Consider the following 20130-nt stretch of genomic DNA (forward strand, 5'->3'; position numbering starts at 1 on the left):
GCATTAAGATGAGAAATGGAACTAACAAATTAAGAATTACGAATACAAAATTTCAACATAAAGACAGTCACAAATACACTTGGTCTGCAAGAGGACTGAGATCCATAATCAATTACAGTATATCATATGTAATGAGAAAGCTTTAAAGCTGATGTTAGATGTTAGAGTTTTTGAGGTCCAGAACAGGAAACAGATCACTTTCTAGTAATAAGCAAGATATGATATAACCCTACATGGTCGAAGACAAAAAGACTCTCTAAGAAAGAAGACACTAGCTTCAAAAACGTTTCTTTTGAGATCCAAGAATTAAATGGCTGTAACAAGAAATTTTTGCATCGATCACAGAAGATGAAGATATATAAACTGAGTGGAAGAATCTACAAGCCATATTAAAGCAAGCTGCCTTTGAAAGCCTGGGAATGCGAAAGAAATGAGAAATCAAGAAAAAGTTACTACAATCTATCTACTAAAAGATTAGAAGAAAAAATTGAATACCATTGTAGAAGGGCCAGTAACAAGCATGAAGTCATAAAAATACAAAAAACCTCATGGAATGAATTTGTAGTTTGCCTAGAAGCAGACCTCTATAGGTCACAACCACAAACATACAAAATCCTAAAGCACTTGGAAAATGACACCACAGAAAATGTTAGAATAAATCCTGTTTCACAGAACATATGGCTCCAGTTTTCCCACGACCTATGGACGTCTCACAAAACATCAGAGTATAAAACTACAGACGACATTATATCAGACAAATCACACACAATACTCAGGCAACTGAAACAAAATAAACCCCCAGGAGAAGACGTTCTGAATCTAGAATTATAAAAATATGCTGAGAATAGTTTTAATTGTAGGCTCCTCTGGTTTTTAAACAGAATTTGGCAAGGTGGAAATACTCCTACGAACTGGCACAGAGTACTTGTAATACCCATTCATAAGAAAGGTGACCTGAAAAGTTATGAAAATTATAAAGGAATAAGCCTCCTTAACTCAGGCTATAAGATATTTGAAAATGTCATAAAAAGTAAGCTATATACACACTACTCAACCCTGATTTGTGCAGAACAGAATGGTTTTCAGAAAGTAAGATGGTTACTTTTCTCTCAACATTCATGGACTACAAAAAAAGCCTTTGACATAGTAAACAGAGCACAATTAATATCCTACATAATGATGAAGTACCACAATAACTGATTGAAGCATTATCAAACTTATATGAAAATAACTTGATAGCAGTCAGGGTTAATGGTACAATTTCACCATGGAAACCAATCAATAGAGGAGTACAGCAAGGTTGCGGCCTCTCCCCACTGCTTTTTATCATGTGCATGAATGCCCTTATGAAAGCTTGGAGACATCTTCCCCACAGTAGTATCACAATCAACAGACACCCGAAATTAAACACGCTTCTGTATGCTGATGACCAAGTACTATTTGCCAGCACAGAGGATGACTTACAATGCTCAATACATCATCTCAGTAGAACAGCCACTTAATATGACATGGAAATATCTACAGAAAAAACTAAAATACTTGCTTTCAAGGGTAAAGTACCAATTCTGAGTAAGATCTCAACAACAAACTGTTAGAAAGAGTCAAAACCTTCAATTACCTCAGCTACTCCTTGTCATTCGACAATGATGTGGACACTTCTAATAAGATAGTGAAGTTCAACAAATACATAGGTACAGTGTACTCAATAATGAAGCCATTGTTAGTACAGAGAGACACAAGACTACGAGTCTAGAAATCACTAGCGAAACCAATTCTCGCTTGTACTCAATAATGAAGCCATCATTAGTACAGAGAGACACAAGACTATGAGTCTACAAATCACTAGCTAAACCAATTCTCGCTTGTACTCAATAATGAAGCCATCATTAGTACAGAGAGACACAAAACTTTGAGTCTACAAATTACTAGCTAAACCAATTCTTGCATATGGAAGCGAAGCATGGGAAATCGGGAGACAAGAAGAAACCAGGATCACAGCTGCTGAGAAGAAATTTATGAGGTGCACGGCAGGATATACACAATGGGATCATAAAAGGAATATAGATGTGATAAAAGAACTAAAATTAGAACTTCTATTAAAATACATGGGAACATACAGGAAAAACTGACGAGACTACATCAACAGAATGCCTAGAGAACAAGTTCCAAAAGAGATAGTACAAAACCAACCTAGTGGGACATGATTTATTGGATGCCCAGCTAAAAGATGGATTGAGACCGTAACAGGCCACCTGGCCTAATACTTGATTGGCAGTTGATGATAATGTTAGAAAATAAAACACACACACATGCACGCACATCATTATAGACCGTTATGCCTTTTATCGTTCAGTCTGGCAAGCCTCTGTGAATTTACTAAATGTCGCCACAATACTCTGTTTGCAACTAGTGTTGTGGCTTCATTTAGTTCTATACCTCTTATCTTTAAATCATTAGAAACTAAGCCTAACATTCATCATTTTGGTCTCCCTCTACTTCTCTTACCCTCCACAACAGAGTCCATTATTCTCCTAGGTAATCTATCCTCCTCCATTCATCTCATATGAGCCCACCACTGAAGCCGGTTTGTGCGTACAGCTTCATCCATCGAGTTCATTCTTAACTTAGCCTTTATTTCCTCATTCTGAAAACCCTCCTGTCACTGTTCCCACCTGTTTGTACCAGCAATCATTCTTGCTACTTTCATGTCTGTTACTGATAAAAAGTGTTAACAAATTAATTTTTATGCAATGTTTAAAAAATTCATGAACATATAAGTGCATGTTATACGGTACTGTAAATGAATGCAAATCACATATAATATATAAACAAGAACAAACTATTAAATATGACACACAGATGGCATTATTTCAAATTTAAATAATCACTTTTAATAAACACAGAAATATTATCATCTTATCCAGCAACTATAACATTTATTTCAAAAATGTGTCAAACTTGTAAATATCTTTTATAATAATTATAGTGAAAAAAGTTGCTTTTCTCCATTTTTAAACAAATGACAGAACTCTTTGCCTCATACTGCATGCTCACAGTATAGCCATGTGCTGCCCAATGTGCCTTAACCTTAATTGATATGTGATCTGAATTTGAATTTCAAAATCCTTGGATAAAGGTCAACAGCGATACAGTCCATTTGACATCTGGAATCTAAAATATCTACTATGTCTGGCTGGAATCCTACAAGCTGAGCTTCAGTGGAATTACTTTTCCTAAACCCTAATTGCCTTCTATCAAATCAGTTTGTAATTTTGCAAACATGTGTAATATAATCAGAAAGAATACTTTCCCAAAGCTTACATGCAACACGTCAAGCTGACTGGCCTATAATTATCAGCTTTATATTTATCACCCTTTCCTCTTTACACAGGGGCTACCATATCAACTCTCTATTCACTGGTATAGCTCCTCATGCAAAAATTAAGCAAGTAAGTACTTCAGATATGGTACTATATCCCAACCCATTGCCTTTAATATATCACCAGAAATATTAGCAATCCCAGCTGTTTTTCTGGTTTTCAACTTTTGTATCTTTGTTATCATAAGTAAATTTCAATATGGTTCTTCATTAGTGGAGTCATCTCCTCTACCTAGACTTTATTCCTTCTAACCAACAACCTTTGCATACTGCTGACTAAATACTTCAGTCTTCTGTAAATTCTAACATATACACTCTCCTTTTTCATTAATGATTCCTGGAATTACCTTCTTGAAATGCATATAGATACACTTCCATTTTTCACTAAAATGAATACGACTGCCAATTATGCTTGCTATTATGTTATCCTTAGCTACCTTCTTCTATAGACTCTATTTCCTAGTGAGTTCTTTCAATTTCTCCTCTCTTTTACAATCATTCCTAACTATTTCTTTCCAACTTGCACTTCCTTCTTAGTCTCTTTATTTCTCCGCAATAATATAGCAAGTATTTACAATTCCTTTCCACCATTAAAAGTACATACCTGTTTTCACATTCCTCAACAACTGCATTAAACCTACCCCATAGAATGTTTACATTTTTATTTACCATTTTTCACCAATCATAATTTCTTTTCAAAACTCCCTTATGCCTGTCTTGTCAACCATATGGTACTGCTTAATAATCCTAATTTTATAACCTTCCTTTCTATTGCATTTAATTATAACAAAAACATGAGATCACTTCTGTTTCTCTATAGAGCTCATCTGTTTTACTAGCACCACGTCCAGAATATACTTCTTACTCGTTGGTTCCATCACTTTCTGATTCTGCCGTCCTTCCCAGATTAAAATGTTTACCACTTGTTGGTCATGTTTCCTGTCATTCGCATTACCTTCCCTGTTAAAATTTGGTAATTTAAGGTCACTCGCAACAATCACATTCCTTTCTGTGTCATTTTCCACATAGCCAATTATCTTATTAAATAATTCTGCACCAGTGTCACCGCCACCCTTTCCAGGACTGTACGTCCCAAAAACATCAAGTTACCAATTATCTTTAGCCTTAAACCTAAAATTTTATGTTTTTCATCCTTAATTTTCTCGTAGCTTATAAATTCTTCTTTCATGACTAGGAATACTCTTCTTCCTACCGTTCCTATCCTGTCTCTACAATACACACTCCAGTTCCATAAAAGAATTTTCTACATCCATATATCACTTCTCAGCCATGATTCAACCCCTAATACAATATCCAATAAATATATATCTATTAAATTACTTAATTCTCTTCCTTTATCTACAACACTTCTATGCTTTAATGCTAACATTTTTATGACATCCTACTTGATTTACAGCTCTCTGTACTCTTATCACTGCTCTCCAGTACGTGCTTGGTTAATATTCATTACCACATGCAGTATATCTTTTAAGAAAATGAAAACCTACAACCTGTTTTCCAGTCATTGACCGGGTCAGGGATGTAATGAATGAAACATATATAGGCTATTATTACAATGGGGTCGCCACTCCCAAGATGATTTATTAATGAGTGATAAATGCTATGAAATGATAATGGAGAGTGTTGCTGGAATGAAAGATGACAGGGAAAACCGAAGTACCGGAGAAAAACCTGTCCCGCCTCCGCTTTGTCCAGCACAAATCTCACATGGAGTCACCGGGATTTGAACCACGGTATCCAGCAGTGAGAGACCGATGCACTACCGTCTGAGCCACAGAGGCTCATATCTTTTATATAGACTAAAATTAATTTTGTTGACTTTTTAATAAATGCAGGATTATTTCTTAACTATTCAGGAGATACTGAAGTCCTTGTACAGTACCACTAAACCTGGCTAGCATACTGTGGGGCAGTAGCTCTGGCTATGGAAGCAGGCTGAAGAAAATAATCCCTTGTATCAGTAACAAAACTTGATTTTAGAGATTTCTAAGCATTCTGTTTTTGATGTTAAATCTAAGCAAGTTCAATAAGCTGTATCTTATCCTTATACCCATTTTGAATGAATAAGTGTACACAGTGATTTATTCAGTAATATGATGGCCATATGTCAATGGCGGCAATCATCTATGAGCACGGTGAACATTTTACACCCAAAATAGAGTACTGTAATACTAATGACTTTTTAAGAAATCAAGAATTGATCTTACATTATTCACATAAATTAGAATTTTTGGTACAGGCTGTACCTCCTGACTCCTTGTAGTTTAGGAGTTTTAGTTTTGTGAAAGATACTTTATTCCTTACTGTTACAAATATTATTATTATCAGGGCATTTTCTCAGCTGGAATGGTCTGGAACATGTTCCAGTTTCCAGTAAACTTTTAGGACTTCAGCAGTCCATAAACACATATTTTATAAATACAGTATTTCAGAACAAGTACTGCCTCCATTTTAAATTCCCAGTTATGATTGTTGATGGCATAAATCAAGGGTCAAACAAAAGGGAAATCTCCTAGTTTGACCCATTTTGTAAAGTTATTTTCATTTCAGCTCCTATATGATCTGTTATATTGATACCAGCATTTGTGTAATATTCCACCTAAGTCACTGTCATTCAGTTCTTGAAAATGGGTTATGTTTTACTGCAATGAGGAAACTTTGATAAAATGACAAACAGTGATATTAGTGATGACAACAATTTGCAGATAATAATGAGATTGCTGAAAACTATGTCAGTGAAGAGCAGTAGTGGGGGTCCAAAATTTGTTGTGCAGAAAACTATGTAGGGGAAGGAAGTTCCAAAAATGGCAAATAGTCATGGACATTGAACAAGCAGTCACAAAGAATCTTGTGGAAGGATGTGAGAATTAGCAGGAAAATTGTTTGCAAGATTGTGCAGGGGGTGTCTAAAACTTTAGATAGGGAAAGAATAGATTCAGAAAAGTGACAGTTCCACAGGTAACATAGTAGATAGGGATAGGGTGACCAACCATCCTACTTTAGATGGAACATTCATACTTTGCAAGGCACCTTTTCTACTGTCCTACTTCTCTGCTAATAAGTCCTAATTTAGGTTCCATTCAACTTTCAAAAATATTCATTCATTCACATCGACTAAAATCCATTACTTATTACCAAAAAAAAAAGAAAAGGTAGTTACCACTGATATACCTAGTAGAAATGAAATGGTTTCACAATTGTGGATTTATCATAGAGTTTTGATTTATTAGCTATCATTGTGGTTTAATGATCATCATCAACTTAGAGTGGAGTGACGATAAAATATGCTTTCTGTTAAAATTCTTTTCCCTATATTGCAAGTTCTTGTCAATTATGGAGAAAAATCCAGCAAATTTATGTTCCACACAATATTGAAAGATAATAATCTGAAAATGCTTGTTAAAGGGTTGTCCAAATACAATTATCAGAACTGTGAGTAAATGTAGAACTTGCCTACTTTACGTATCATTGTATTTTTATTCAATTTTGTAGTCTAAATGAAGTCATGTCCTACTTTGCCTAAATTGTATTTGTTCCAAAATGCATTCATATCAAATCTGCCTCCTAGGAAATGTGCTGTCATGCTCAATAATGCAAGTTACCATTCTAGACTAACAGTTTAGGTTCCTACTATGTCAACCAGAGAAGATGATATGCTTTGTTTTATAAAAAATAAACATAATTTAAAGGTTCGAGTTTAGGTGGTGCTTGTGCAAATTATTAAGAAAGCAAATACAGTACAGTTATAGCTTAACTGTGGTAAATGTAAAATCACCTATAGGGTGACAGAAGAATGTGAAAAAATAGTAGGCTACAAGAGAAAACAATTTTATGAAAGACACTGTACCTGAAATACAACACATTCAACATTCCATTATTCATATGATTGACTATGTTCAATTTATTCTTCACAGAGTACACGTTCCTTTCTTTGTGACATCTCAGCAGCTGCACTGAACTCAAGACTTAACTAAGATTGTCTGACAAAAGCTAAAAGCCAACATTGTTACTTGTTTTGTAAGTGCAGGTGCTGGCAAACAAGTTTAAGTTGTTGAAGGGAATGGGGGAAGGTCGTCTTAATTTTCGTGTCTGGTTATTTATGTAATAGGCAGTCATGCAGTTTCTAAAAAGAACCATCCAGTCAACCCTTGAAATTCTGTTCAGTGAGAAATTGGTAACCTTCATACATTGTAACACAGAATCCTTCTATGTAGTTCGTTACTACAATTTTAAAAACTTAATTTTTTTTGGAGACGTACTTTGTACCATGTTCAATCTGAATTAGGCAGCAAATCAAATCATGTTTAATTGGGCTTTCACATAATTCAAAATTAATTAGTTATCGATAGCTTTAAATTTCCTCCTCTGCGAACCATGTGACCTTGCCGCGGTGGGGAGGCTGTCCCAATGATGCAGATAGCCGAGCCGCAGGTGCAACCATATCGGATGGGTATCTGTTGAGAGACCAGACTAACGAATGGTTCATCGAAAGGGGGGTAGCAGCCTTTCGGTAGTTGCAAGGGCGGCAGTCTAGATGATTGACTGATACAGTCTTGTAATAATACTCAACATGGTTTAGCTGTGTTGATACTGCTACACGGCTGAAAGCAACGGGAAACTACAGCCGTAACTAACTCCCGAGGACATGCAGCTCTCTCTGTATGAATGATGTACTGATGATGGCTTCCTCCCGGGTAAAATATTCCGGAGGTAAACTAGTCCCCCATTCGGATCTCCGGGTGGGGACTACACGAGAGGGGGCGATCATCAGGAAGATGGATACTGACATTCTGCAAGTCAGAGCATGGAATGTTAGAAGTTTGAATCGTTGTGGTAGTTTAAAGATAAAAATTTCATTGTTCTGTATTGAAAGTATTAACGTTAAAATTGAATAATTGAAAAATTGAAAAACCTCTTTTTCAATTATTCAATTTTTATCATTGTGGTAGGTTAGAGAATCTGAAAAGGGAGATGGATAGTCTAAAGTTAGATATAGTTGGTATAAGTGAAGTACGTTGGCAGGAAGAACAAGATTTTTGGTCAGGCGACTACCGAATTATCAACACAAAATCAAACAGGGGAAATGCAGGAGTTGGTTTAATAATGAATAAGAAAATAGGGCAGCGGGTAAGCTACTACGACCAGCATAGTGAAAGAATTATTGTCGTCAAGATAGACACCAAACCAATGCCCACCACAATAGTGCAGGTCTATATGCCTACTAGTTCAGTGGATGATGAAAAAATCGAGAGAATATATGAGGAGATAGAAGATTTAATACAATATGTAAAAGGTGACGAGAATCTAATTGTGATGGGAGACTGGAATGCAGTGGTAGGCCAAGGAAGAGAAGGTAGTACAGTAGGAGAATTTGGATTGGGACAAAGGAACGAAAGAGGAAGTCAGCTGATTGAATTCTGCACTGATCATAATTTAGTCCTTGCCAATACTTGGTTCAAACACCACAAACGGTGGCTGTATACGTGGATGAGACCTGGAGAAACTGGAAGGTATCAAATAGACTTCATTATGATTAGGCAGAGATTCAGAAACCAGGTGTTGGATTGCAAAACTTTCCCAGGAGCAGACGTGGACTCTGACCACAACTTGTTGGTCATGAAATGCCATCTGAAGTTGAAGAAATTGAAGAAAGGAAAGAATGCAAAAAGATGGGATCTAGACAATTTGAAAGAAAAGAGTGTGAGGGATTGTTTCAAGGAACATGTTGCACAAGGACTAAATGAAAAGGCTGAAGGAAACACTATAGAGGAAGAGTGGAGAGTCATGAAAAATGAAGTCAGTAGGGCTGCTGAAGAAATGTTAGTAAGGAAGAAAAGATCAACTAAGAATCAGTGGATAACCCAGGAGATACTAGACCTGATTGATGAACGACGAAAATACAAGATTGATAGAAATGAAGAGGGCAGAAAAGAATACAGGCAATTAAAGAATCAAGTGGATAGAAAGTGCAAGGTAGCTAAGGAAGAATGGCTGAAGGAGAAGTGCAAGGATGTCTAAGGCTGTATGGTCCTGGGAAAGGTAGATGCTGCATACAGGAAAATCAAGGAAACCTTTGGAGAAAGGAAATCTAGGTGTATCAATATTAAGAGCTCAGATGGAAAGCCACTTCTAGGGAAAGAAGACAAAGCAGAAAGGTGGCAGGAGCATATCCAACAGTTGTATCAAGGTAAAGATGTAGATAATTTGGTTCTGGAACATGAAGAGGCTGTTGATGCTGATGAAATGGGAGACCCAATTTTGAGGTCAGAGTTTGACAGAGCTGTGAGTGACCTAAATAGGAACAAGGCACCTGGAATTGATGACATTCCCTCTGAATTACTGACTGCCTTAGGAGAAACCAGCATGGCAAGGTTATTCCATTTAGTGTGCAAGATGTATGAGACAGGAGAAGTCCCATCCGATTTTCGGCAGAATGTTGTTATACCTATTCCCAAGAAAGCCGGTGCTGACAGGTGTGAAAACTACCGCACCATTAGTTTAGTATCTCATGCCTGCAAAATTTTAACACGTATTATTTGCAGACGAATGGAAAAACAAGTTGAAGCTGAGTGGGAGAAGATCAATTTGGCTTCAGAAGAAACGTAGGAACATGTGAAGCAATCCTGACTTTACGTCTGATCTTAGAGGATCGAATCAAGAAGGACAAGCCCACGTACATGGCATTTGTAGATCTAGAAAAGGCATTCGTAATGTTGATTGGACCAAGCTATTTATGATTCTGAAGAGGATAGGGATCAGACACCGAGAACGAAGAATTATCTACAATCTGTATGAAAATCAGTCTGCAGTGATAAGAATCGAGGGCTTTGAAAAAGAAGCAGCAATGCAGAAAGGAGTGAGGCAAGGCTGCAGTTTGTCCCCTCTCCTTTTGAATGTTTACATAGAACAGACAGTAAAGGAAATCAAAGAGAAATTTGGAAAGGGAATCACAGTCCAAGGAGAGGAAATCAAAACCTTGAGATTTGCTGATGATATTGTTATTTTATCTGAGACTGCAGAAGATCTCGAGAAGTTGCTGAATGGTATGGATGAAGTCTTGGGTAAGGAGTACAAGATGAAAATAAATAAGTCCAAAACAAAAGTAATGGAGTGCAGTCAAACGAAGGCAGGTGGTGTAGAAAATATTAGATTAGGAAATGAAGTCTTAAAGGAAGTAGATGAATATTGTTACTTGGGTAGTAAAATAACTAACGATGGCAGAAGTAAGGAAGACATAAAATGCAGACTAGCACAAGCAAGGAAGAGCTTTCTTAAGAAAAGAAATTTTCTCACTTCAAACATTGATATCGGAATTAGAAAGATGTTTTTGAAGACTTTTGTATGGAGCGTAGCATTGTATGGAAGTGAAACATGGACGATAGCTAACTCAGAAAGAAAGAGAATAGAAGCTTTTGAAATGTGGTGTTACAGAAGAATGCTGAAGGTGAGATGGATAGATCGAATCACGAATGAAGAGATACTGAATCGAATTGGTGAGAGGAGATCGATTTTGCTAAATTTGACGAGAAGAAGAGATAGAATGATAGGACACATCTTAAGACACCCAGGACTTGTTCAGTTGGTTTTTGAAGGAAGTGTAGGTGGTAAGAATGGTAGGGGTAGACCAAGGTATGAATATGACAAGCAGATTAGAGCAGATGTAGGATGCAATAGTTACGTAGAAATGAAAAAGTTAGCACAGGATAGGGTGGCATGGAGGGCTGCATCAAACCAGTCTATGGACTGATGACTCAAACAACAACCCAGCTTTAAATTTATGCAGGAAAGGTTTGCAAAAAATGGTTCAGTTAGAAGGACAATATAAAGATCAGGATCTTGCAGATGACAACAGCCACTTCAAATTACAGTTAGGAGAAAGTGACACCAAGGACAAAGACCAAGAGCGACATGGGAACCACAGCTGTTAGACTTGCATGAAGGCATGGGTTAAAATATAGGAATAGTAAGATGCATATTACTGTGTATGCTCCAGTAATCAAAGTAAATCTGACAACAGTGCTTAGCAGCATGGCTGGTTGGCACTGTTCTCAAACAGGCCTTTGTTACCTTGCATGGTAACATTTTGACAAATGCAGGTGGTGCAGGCATGAGGTCCTGGCAGCAGATAGTGGTCATATTGAGCCAGGCTACCCTAGTTTGATGAATCCAATTTGGAACCTATTGTGAAAATTAAGGCACTTTGATTTTTTTCACTTTTGCACTAATGTTTTTTTTTTTTTTTTTTTTTTTCTAAATTCCCATTTCATGTGTACAGTATAATATATATTTGTCTAAAGTAAAAGAATAAGAGCTTTGAAGGTCTGGCATATTTCAATTTTCTTGTATTATGAAATGAGATGGTAGACTTCAGCTAAACTTATATTTATAAAGAAAAAATACCTGATTGTTGTTGTTGTTGTTGTTGCATATTACTTATTTAAACCAGGATTTTGTACAGAGTTAATTTGTATCAGATATTTATTTGTGATATCAACTGCACCTATCAGGCAGAGAGCTACTTAATTAAATGTCACAAGTTGACATTTCTTGACCAACCATACACAGCATTGAGCTCTAACCCCTTTAACAAACAGATTACTTCTACTATTGTTTTTAAACAAACGTAGATAACAGTAAAAGTGTTCACATTTCACAGTCTGCTGAAAGGACTCAGGCACGTAGTGGAATGGGTGGAAGCAACCCGATGGTCGATGGACTCTTCCTCACCGAAATGCCTTTGGAAACAATGAGCAAACCAGACTTCAAAGGTCGCCCAATGATAATGAGTGTTGTCAAACATGAAGGCCAGTTCTTGGAAGATGGTAAGTAAATTAGTTTTTGCTTTAAAATTACATACAAAAGACTCCCCATTAAATCTCAATAATGTATTAGGATACATTTTGTGAATTGTTACATCTGATCTATTCTGCTGTATGATGTTGAGAGATGGATGCTAAAAATGAAAAAAGTCAAGGCCTTTGAAATGCAGACATTGAAGGATATGTTAAAAATACTGTGACAAGCAAGAGTAACTAATGAAATCCTGAAACATGTGAACAGAGATTGAGAACTGATAGCTACACTTAGAGGGAGAAAGACTGCATACCTAGAACACATTTTGCAGAATTTTAAACATTACCTTCTATGATTGATTATAGAAGGGAAAGTTGAAGGCAAAAGAGGAAGAGGAAAGAGAAGAAAATCATGGCTACACAGCATAAAGCAATGGACAGGGCTACTGACTGTTGACAGTCTGTTACATACAGCAACCAACTGGACAGAAATGCATCATATAATCACCAGGATCTATTAATGAATATATATCATCCAAATTTCAATTGAATTTGAAGCCTTTTAAAGTTACTGTGGTGGCTGAACTTAAACTGAGTGGTCTTGTATGTAGGATTAGATTTTGTGAATTAATTTTTGAATCAAATGCATGACAAAGTCATTGATGCTTATCTCATGCTATTTTCAGATGAGGCTTGGTTCATCTTATGTTGATATCTTCATTCACAAAACTGTTGACTCTGGAGAGCCACAATCTTCATTTGCTCAATAAGGAACCCCTTCACCAAATAGCCACTTGGTGCACTGTGAAAAGTCACAGAATAGGCCTATTTCCTTTTTAAGAAATGACTGATAGTGGAGGATAATACATACAAAATATTCTGCAAGCCTTTTTTCTGCTGAATTAACTGAGATGGAATGTAGTTTCATATATTTTTTCAGCAGGACTCTGTAAAGGCTCATACAACCAATGATTCCTAGCAGGCAATATAAAATGTCTTTAATGATGGAATTAGTTCCCTGATCTAACCCCTTGTGATTATTATCTCTGAAGAGCATTATAGGATAAAGTTTACACTTTAGACAAACTGAAAGATAACATATGCCAACAGATACATTTAAATTATCAAAGAGAATTAAAATGTGTAATGAATAATTTCATAGTCAGATGCCAGAAATGTGCAAAAAATATTGTTCAGTTCCACCATCACCTTACGTCATGAGAATGAGTGCATTAGAATTTCTTAGACTGTCGTTCTAGTGTCGCTACCACTAACTCCTGTGTAGTGTGGATGGGCTGCCTGGTCATCAGATAATTGGATGAGCTTGTAGAACGGTACTGAAGCTCATTCTTGTAGCAACTGATTTCTCTACATGTAGTTGTGAGACAACATGAGCTTCACTCTTTTCTTAAGTCACTCTGAGGTTGCTGGAGCTCATAGTTCCATTGTTCTTTACCAAAGTGTATCTCTTCTGTTAATGAATGATAAACTATTCTGCAAAATAGTACATTGCACTGTAAGAGGTAGTAAAGCTTGAAGCCAGAGAATAGATAAAACAGAAAAAAATGTTCTTAAATGATAATTATCAGATGAGAGAATTATCTAGGAGAAAGAGAAATCTATAACAAATTAAGCTCTTCATCTTTTTTTCTCTTATAAGTAGCTCATAGCTTGTACAGCACTAGCACATTTATTGAATTATTTCTTGGTACCTCCTTGCCTCTTTTCCCACTGACATAGGAATGATACCATATGATGAAAATAGTGCATCAAGTCTATAAGGTCTGACAGTCAGTTCAAGTCTCATTGGTGGAAAAAAAAAAAAAAAATCACCATCAGAATGTTGGCCAATGGGGTAGGAGAGGTGGTGGTACACAATTTCTAATTGGCCAAAAGCCTGAAATTAATTCCAAAACCTCTTTGCATTGTTCATATGGAGTGAGGGCATATGTTGCAGTTGATGATGATTCGTCCATCGGATGGGTATGTAAAGCCTTGAGCAGACTCCTTGGTGTTATTTGAAAGGAACAGACTATGTGGCAACACTGGGTTTCACTCTCTCCCTATATCATCATCATCATCAACCTGTGTTGATGGACATAAACTTCAAGACTTGTACCAGGCAAGCCAAATATGTCCCTGGAAATAAATAAATAAATAAATTAATTAATTAATTAATTAATTAATTAATTAATTAATTAAATAAGATGAAACTTATCAATGACAGTTAATACTGTTCTGTTATTTGGTGCCTCATTAAATAGCTCCTCATACCGTTCTTTAACGTGAAGCAAACTTGGCTCATACTGACTTTGCTCTCCATATGACCAGAAATAATGTTCCACGTGAGAACCGTTATTACAGAAATCAACACAACACTGAATTCACAATATGTCAAACTACTGTATACAATAAATAGATGCTTCATTGCAAGGAAAATGTGGACAGCAGATGAGCCATAGCTGCTTTTTTTTTTCTTTTCTTTTCACATACCATAAGAGGGATAAGTTATGCTCTGCATGTTCACATACTTGTTTATTCTTCCAGTTCTTTACCAGTACTACCTAAAGGGCAACAACTTGACTGACAGCTTTACAGAACTGAAGTACAATATTCCAGATGTTCTCCTGTCTTATACTGGTAAGTGTCAGGTGACTAATACCTTAATCATATCACAACTAATATCTCATGCCCAGCTGTGAGCTCGCATCCGGGAGATAGTGGCTTCAAACCCCACTGTCGGCAGCCTTGAAGATGATTTTCCATGGTTTCCCATTTTCACACAAGGCAAATGCTGGGGCTGTACCTTAATTAAGGCCACGGCTGTTTCCTTTCCATTCCTAGGCCTTTCCTGTCCCATCGTCGCCATAAGACCTGTCTGTGTTGGTGTGACGTAAAAGCAAATAGCAAAAAAAATCTCGTGCCAGTAATATAATGTTGTATACTATAAATTAGCATTTTAAGACTTACACATTACCTCACATATCTGTAGAACAAGCAGGTTTCATGGAATGCAAAGGAACTCAGGGAAAAGAATTTCAACATCTATCAAATAATAAAAATATCGAAAGAGTTTTGTGTTCCTGTTCTCATTTTCTTCCTTGACTATACAAAGGCTTTCAACAGTGTTCCCTGGGAGATTATGTGGCAGACATGGGCACCCATATGACAGCTTCTAGAGGGGCCCCAGACCTGGGGGTACATAGCAATTTTAATATTTTGGAAGATAAAAGGCGATTTCTATTCTGCAGTAGAATAATCCACGGTATCCCCTGCCTGTTGGTGGGGGACGGTACTACCACTTTTTAATACTGACTTGTAAGTCACTTTCTTGAAAGGAAAACACGTGACTAAAATGGATTTTTGCCTTTCCCCGAGAGCTAGAGAGGAGACGCGACCCCACCTTGCCCCCGGGTATGGTAGCCCTTGGTGGCAGGTACTTGCAGAACATGGTGTTGCAAAATTATTATAAGATTTGCTGATAACATTGTTCTCCTTGCCAGCTTGATGGTTACAGTGAAAAATGTGAGCACAGTGTATGAACTGAACATTAACCTTAATAAGTCCAAAGTAATGATAACTGACCAAGGATCGCATATCCAGCTCACGGGTAAATTAAAAGACTGGATTTTGTACCCAATTTTGTCTATCTTGGATCAACTTTCTGCAACATGGGAAGTTGTAAGGCATAAATAAGAAGATGGATCAACTTAGGGAGAGTTGCATTGAAGAAACTCACCAGGATCTGGAAGAACAGAGCAATAACAAACAACACAAAGATCTGAAGCTCTAGTTTCCTCAATATTTCTATATAGTTGTGAAACATACACTCTAAAGGCCAGAGGCAAACAACACATGTGGTACTGGTGCAGACTGATGCAAGTACATTGGACTGAAAAAAGAATGATTATGTCCATCATTGAGCAACTCAGCATTGGTCACATCATGAGAAGGAGAAAATCTTGAGAAATGCATAGTTCAAGGAAAGGTGGAAGGTACAAGACCATGGGGAAGGACTCCATCATTGTCCGGTCCCAAGTCTGGAATGGGAAAGGAGGAGGGTTAGTTGGTTTGGCAACCAGCTGGAAAAACTTCTAACACCGAGTGTCGAGCAGCGGTAAATAACTCGACACCCCATAGGGGCCAACATCTTCGGGCGGAGGAGCCCCTTTGGGTGGGGTGATGGTCCCCTCAGTGTAGGAAATGACACTGGAGCCCATCATCTGTGTTTTTGGCCTAACGGCAAAATGGATGGAGGAACCTCCTTTTTGTGGTTCTCAACGGCCGTGGAGGCAGATGAGGTCATGCCAGACGGACTGGCTGTGAAGGTGCAACTTAATGGTATTTTGAGTCTGCAGCAGTCTGTTGCAGTCGAGGTACTAGAACCTGCACGTCGCATACCATTTGTGCCGCAGGGTATAGTTCCGAGATCATAGTGTATAGGTCACTTCCTTGCAAACTGCGATCCACTTTAAACAAAATCCCGCTTGTGGCATTTTTTCCTGCTGTCACGCCCTTCAACTGAAGTCCAACAGCAATGGGATAAGGATGGTGGAGGCAGGTTTTCGGGTGAAATTGGAAGCCTCTAATTCGGACCTACACGTTGGCAGCAGATGTGCGATGGTCATCTCTCTGAGATCCCATAACTACTCAGGAATTTTGTCCTGCATCTGCGTTTGGGCAGGCCTATTTAGGATCACCACTGCCCACCCTGAATGGGGGAGGCCCTAGAAAATGTGGGCTAAACATTGGTAGTCACACTCTCAGCTGGTTGGGAGGCCGCACCCAGCGGGTCACCCCTTATGCAGTTGAAAAATAAAGATTACCAAAACTTTGATTATAGGAACCTGGAATGTTCGAACCCTACTTAATTTGAAAGACAATAACAGACTTGAGAGATGAACAGCGCTTGTTACCCATTAGCTTGGATGAATGAACATTGATACTGCTGCCTTAAGTGAAACCAGACTGTCCAGCGAAGGTAAACTTACAGAGTTCAGCTCAGCTTACACAATCTTCTGGAAGGGAAAGAAAGAGCAAGAACACTGGATTCATGGTGTTGGATTTGCTGTGAAGACCACATTGGTGAATGATTATCAGCTAACTCCAACCGCTGTCAGCGAAAGAATTATGACTCTCCGAATCCCACTCTCTGGAGCTAAATCTATGACACTCATCTACCCATAAGTTCCAACCTTAGATGCTGTTGTAAAAGCTAAACACCAATTCTACAACCTGCTGAGCACTACCATCACCAAAGTACCACCAAAGACAAGCTCTTACTACTTGGTGATTACAATGCCAGAGTTGGTAAAGATCACCAATTATGGGGCAATGTGATGGGAAATCATGGACTTAGGAACTGTAATGCCAATGGTCTGGTGCTCCTTGGTTTATGTGCTGAACATGACCTCTTTATTACTAATACTCAGTTGTGCCTGCCTAATTGCTACAAGACCACTGGGATGCATCCTTGCTCAAAGCACTGGCACATCCTTGACTATATCATCATCAGGCAATGTGATAAAAAAGACGTCCTTGTTACAAAGACTGCAAGAAACATTGATGACTGCTAGACAGATCATAATCTCCTTTTTTACCGGTTGAGAATCCCAATCTGTCACAAACCAAAAAGATCCATCCACAACCTGCCCAGAAAGAAATTTAATACTTCTAAACTTCAAATTGAATCCATTGCTACAGATTACAGAACTGCAATCTCAACAGTCAACAGTGATAGTACAAATAAGGAGTGGGCCACACTTCAGAAGGTCATCACTGACTTAGCTGAGGAAATTATTGGTTTTGTGCAGAAAAAAGACAAGACTCTTTTGATGAAAATAATGAAGAAATTAAGTGCCTGATCAATGCCAAACGGGAAGCCCATCTATCCTCCCTTCAAGATCCGTCTTTCAATGTGAAGACATCACATTTCTTGGAACTTAAAGGAAAATGTCAGGCACAAATTAGGGAAATCAAGAATAACTGGTGGCAACAGAAAGCTGAAGGACTGCAAAGACTATCTGATGCCCATGACCTCCAAACCTTCTATGCTGGCATAAAGGAGATATATGGTCCAATTTGATCTCCATCGGGGTCATTGAAGACTGCTGACAACTCCATCAGTTTAGCGGAAAATGGAAAAATTTTAGTGTTGGAAGGAACATTTCTCCGCGCTTCTAAATCGTGTCTCCAGTGTCGCTGAGGACTTTCTTCGTAATGTCCCTCAGCAGCTCCAGTAACCATGGATGGCATTTCATCCTACATACAGAGATTTTGCCAAAGCACTCAATCAACTAAAACCAAGAAAGGCTCTGACCTTCTGTGCTAGACAACTCCAAGAGCAATGCAGAGAGCAACAGCAGCCTCTGTATTTAGTTTTCTATGATCTGGAAAAAGCCTTTGATTCAGTACCAAGATCTGCTATGTGGAAAGTATTGAGATATTTTGGATGTCCTGAACATTATGTGGAACTGGTTCAAGCCCTTCATGATGGCATGTCTGGACAGGTTCTTCATGGTAACTCAGTATCCGATTCATTCCCAATTACTCGTGGATTGAAACAAGGCTGTGTGCTTGCTCCTCACACTTCTTGCATTGTACATGGCTGCCATGCTGCTTGAATCATCTGCAGACAACTTAAGCATGGAGATTAAATTTCATTTTGATGGAGGCCTTTTCAATCTGGCAAGACTTCGCTCACAAAGACGTACTCTGGTTACCCGGGTGACAGAACTCCAATATGCTGACGACACCGCATCTCCTGCTCTAACACCTGCGGATCTACAACAGCCAGTCAACTGCTTTAAAACTGCATGCGATCGCTATGGTTTTGCCATTAATACAAAAAAAATTAAGGTACTTGCACAACCTGCCCCAGGAATAACTCTTCCTGAGTTCAGTAACTCCATCTTAGAGTTAACACTGGAGCAGGTTGATCACTTTTCATATCTTGGAAGCATCTTGTCTAAATGGTGTACCTGCGAACAAGATGTTGATAAAAGAATTGGGGCTGCTCATGCAGCATTCGGACGGTTAATGCACGAGTCTTCATGAATAACAACATAAAACTGCATACTTGACTCTTGGTGTACAGAGCTGTTGTCATCTCCATGCTACTGTATGGCTATAAAACTTGGACACTCTATAGCCATGATTTATCAAAAACCTTGAGCGGTTCCACCAATAAAAAATGAGATGCATCTTGAATATTAAGTGGGAGGATTATGTGACCAACACTGCAGTTATCGACAAAGAGCAGCTAAATAGCATTGAGGCAACAATCATCGCTCATTAACTGAGATCGTTAAGCCATGTTCACTGCATGAGTGATACCAGATTTCCCTGCCAAATTCTTTACATTGAACTTTGCTCCGGCAGTAGACCTCGTGTAGCCCCTCTTAAGCATTTTAAGGACCAGCTAAAACACATCATGAAGACAATTGGTATAAATATACAGACATGGGAATAATGTGCTGTGGACCGTTCACTGTGGCAGAACACTACATCCACTGCTGTCAACTTGTTCGAAAGAGAACGCCACAGAAATCAAGAGGCCAAGCAACAAGCAAGAAAGCTCCGTCAATTACAACCCCACCCTCCTGCATCCATTCATTGTGATTTGTGTAGACATTTGTTTTATGCCAAGATTGGTCTGTTTAGTCATCGCAGACACATCCATAAACTGAGTTGAACTGCTCGCTTTATGCAGGAAGAAGTTATCTATACTTACATCGAGTGACAGCCAGCAATGACGACGATTGACTTATCTCAGTCCCATCTTTAGCTTTGATGATATGATAGTAACAGAGTTATAAGCGATGACTGTTGTGAAGATGTCACTAGTAGGGTCAATCTGCATGTACATTTCAGTGGGCTTGGGAAGTAAAATCCTTGTGTTCCTTAAAAGGGCTGTTTGCTATTGTCCTGTTGCTTCAG

General features: G+C 38.1%; 1 protein-coding gene across 2 annotated transcripts in view; it reads left to right on the forward strand.

The window, feature by feature from the left end:
• LOC136866217 (acetylcholinesterase) overlaps positions 1 to 20130 on the forward strand; it is a 95413-nt gene that overhangs the window by 44321 nt on the left and 30962 nt on the right. For both annotated transcript variants that reach the window (XM_067142998.2, XM_067142997.2), the window contains exons 7-8: positions 12057 to 12222; positions 14740 to 14832. In XM_067142998.2, coding sequence (XP_066999099.2) covers positions 12057 to 12222; positions 14740 to 14832 — 259 coding nt within the window. The remainder of the gene's footprint in view (positions 1 to 12056; positions 12223 to 14739; positions 14833 to 20130) is intronic.

This window comes from Anabrus simplex, chromosome 3, assembly GCF_040414725.1.
Source record: "Anabrus simplex isolate iqAnaSimp1 chromosome 3, ASM4041472v1, whole genome shotgun sequence".
In the NCBI taxonomy this organism is placed as follows: domain Eukaryota; kingdom Metazoa; phylum Arthropoda; class Insecta; order Orthoptera; family Tettigoniidae; genus Anabrus; species Anabrus simplex.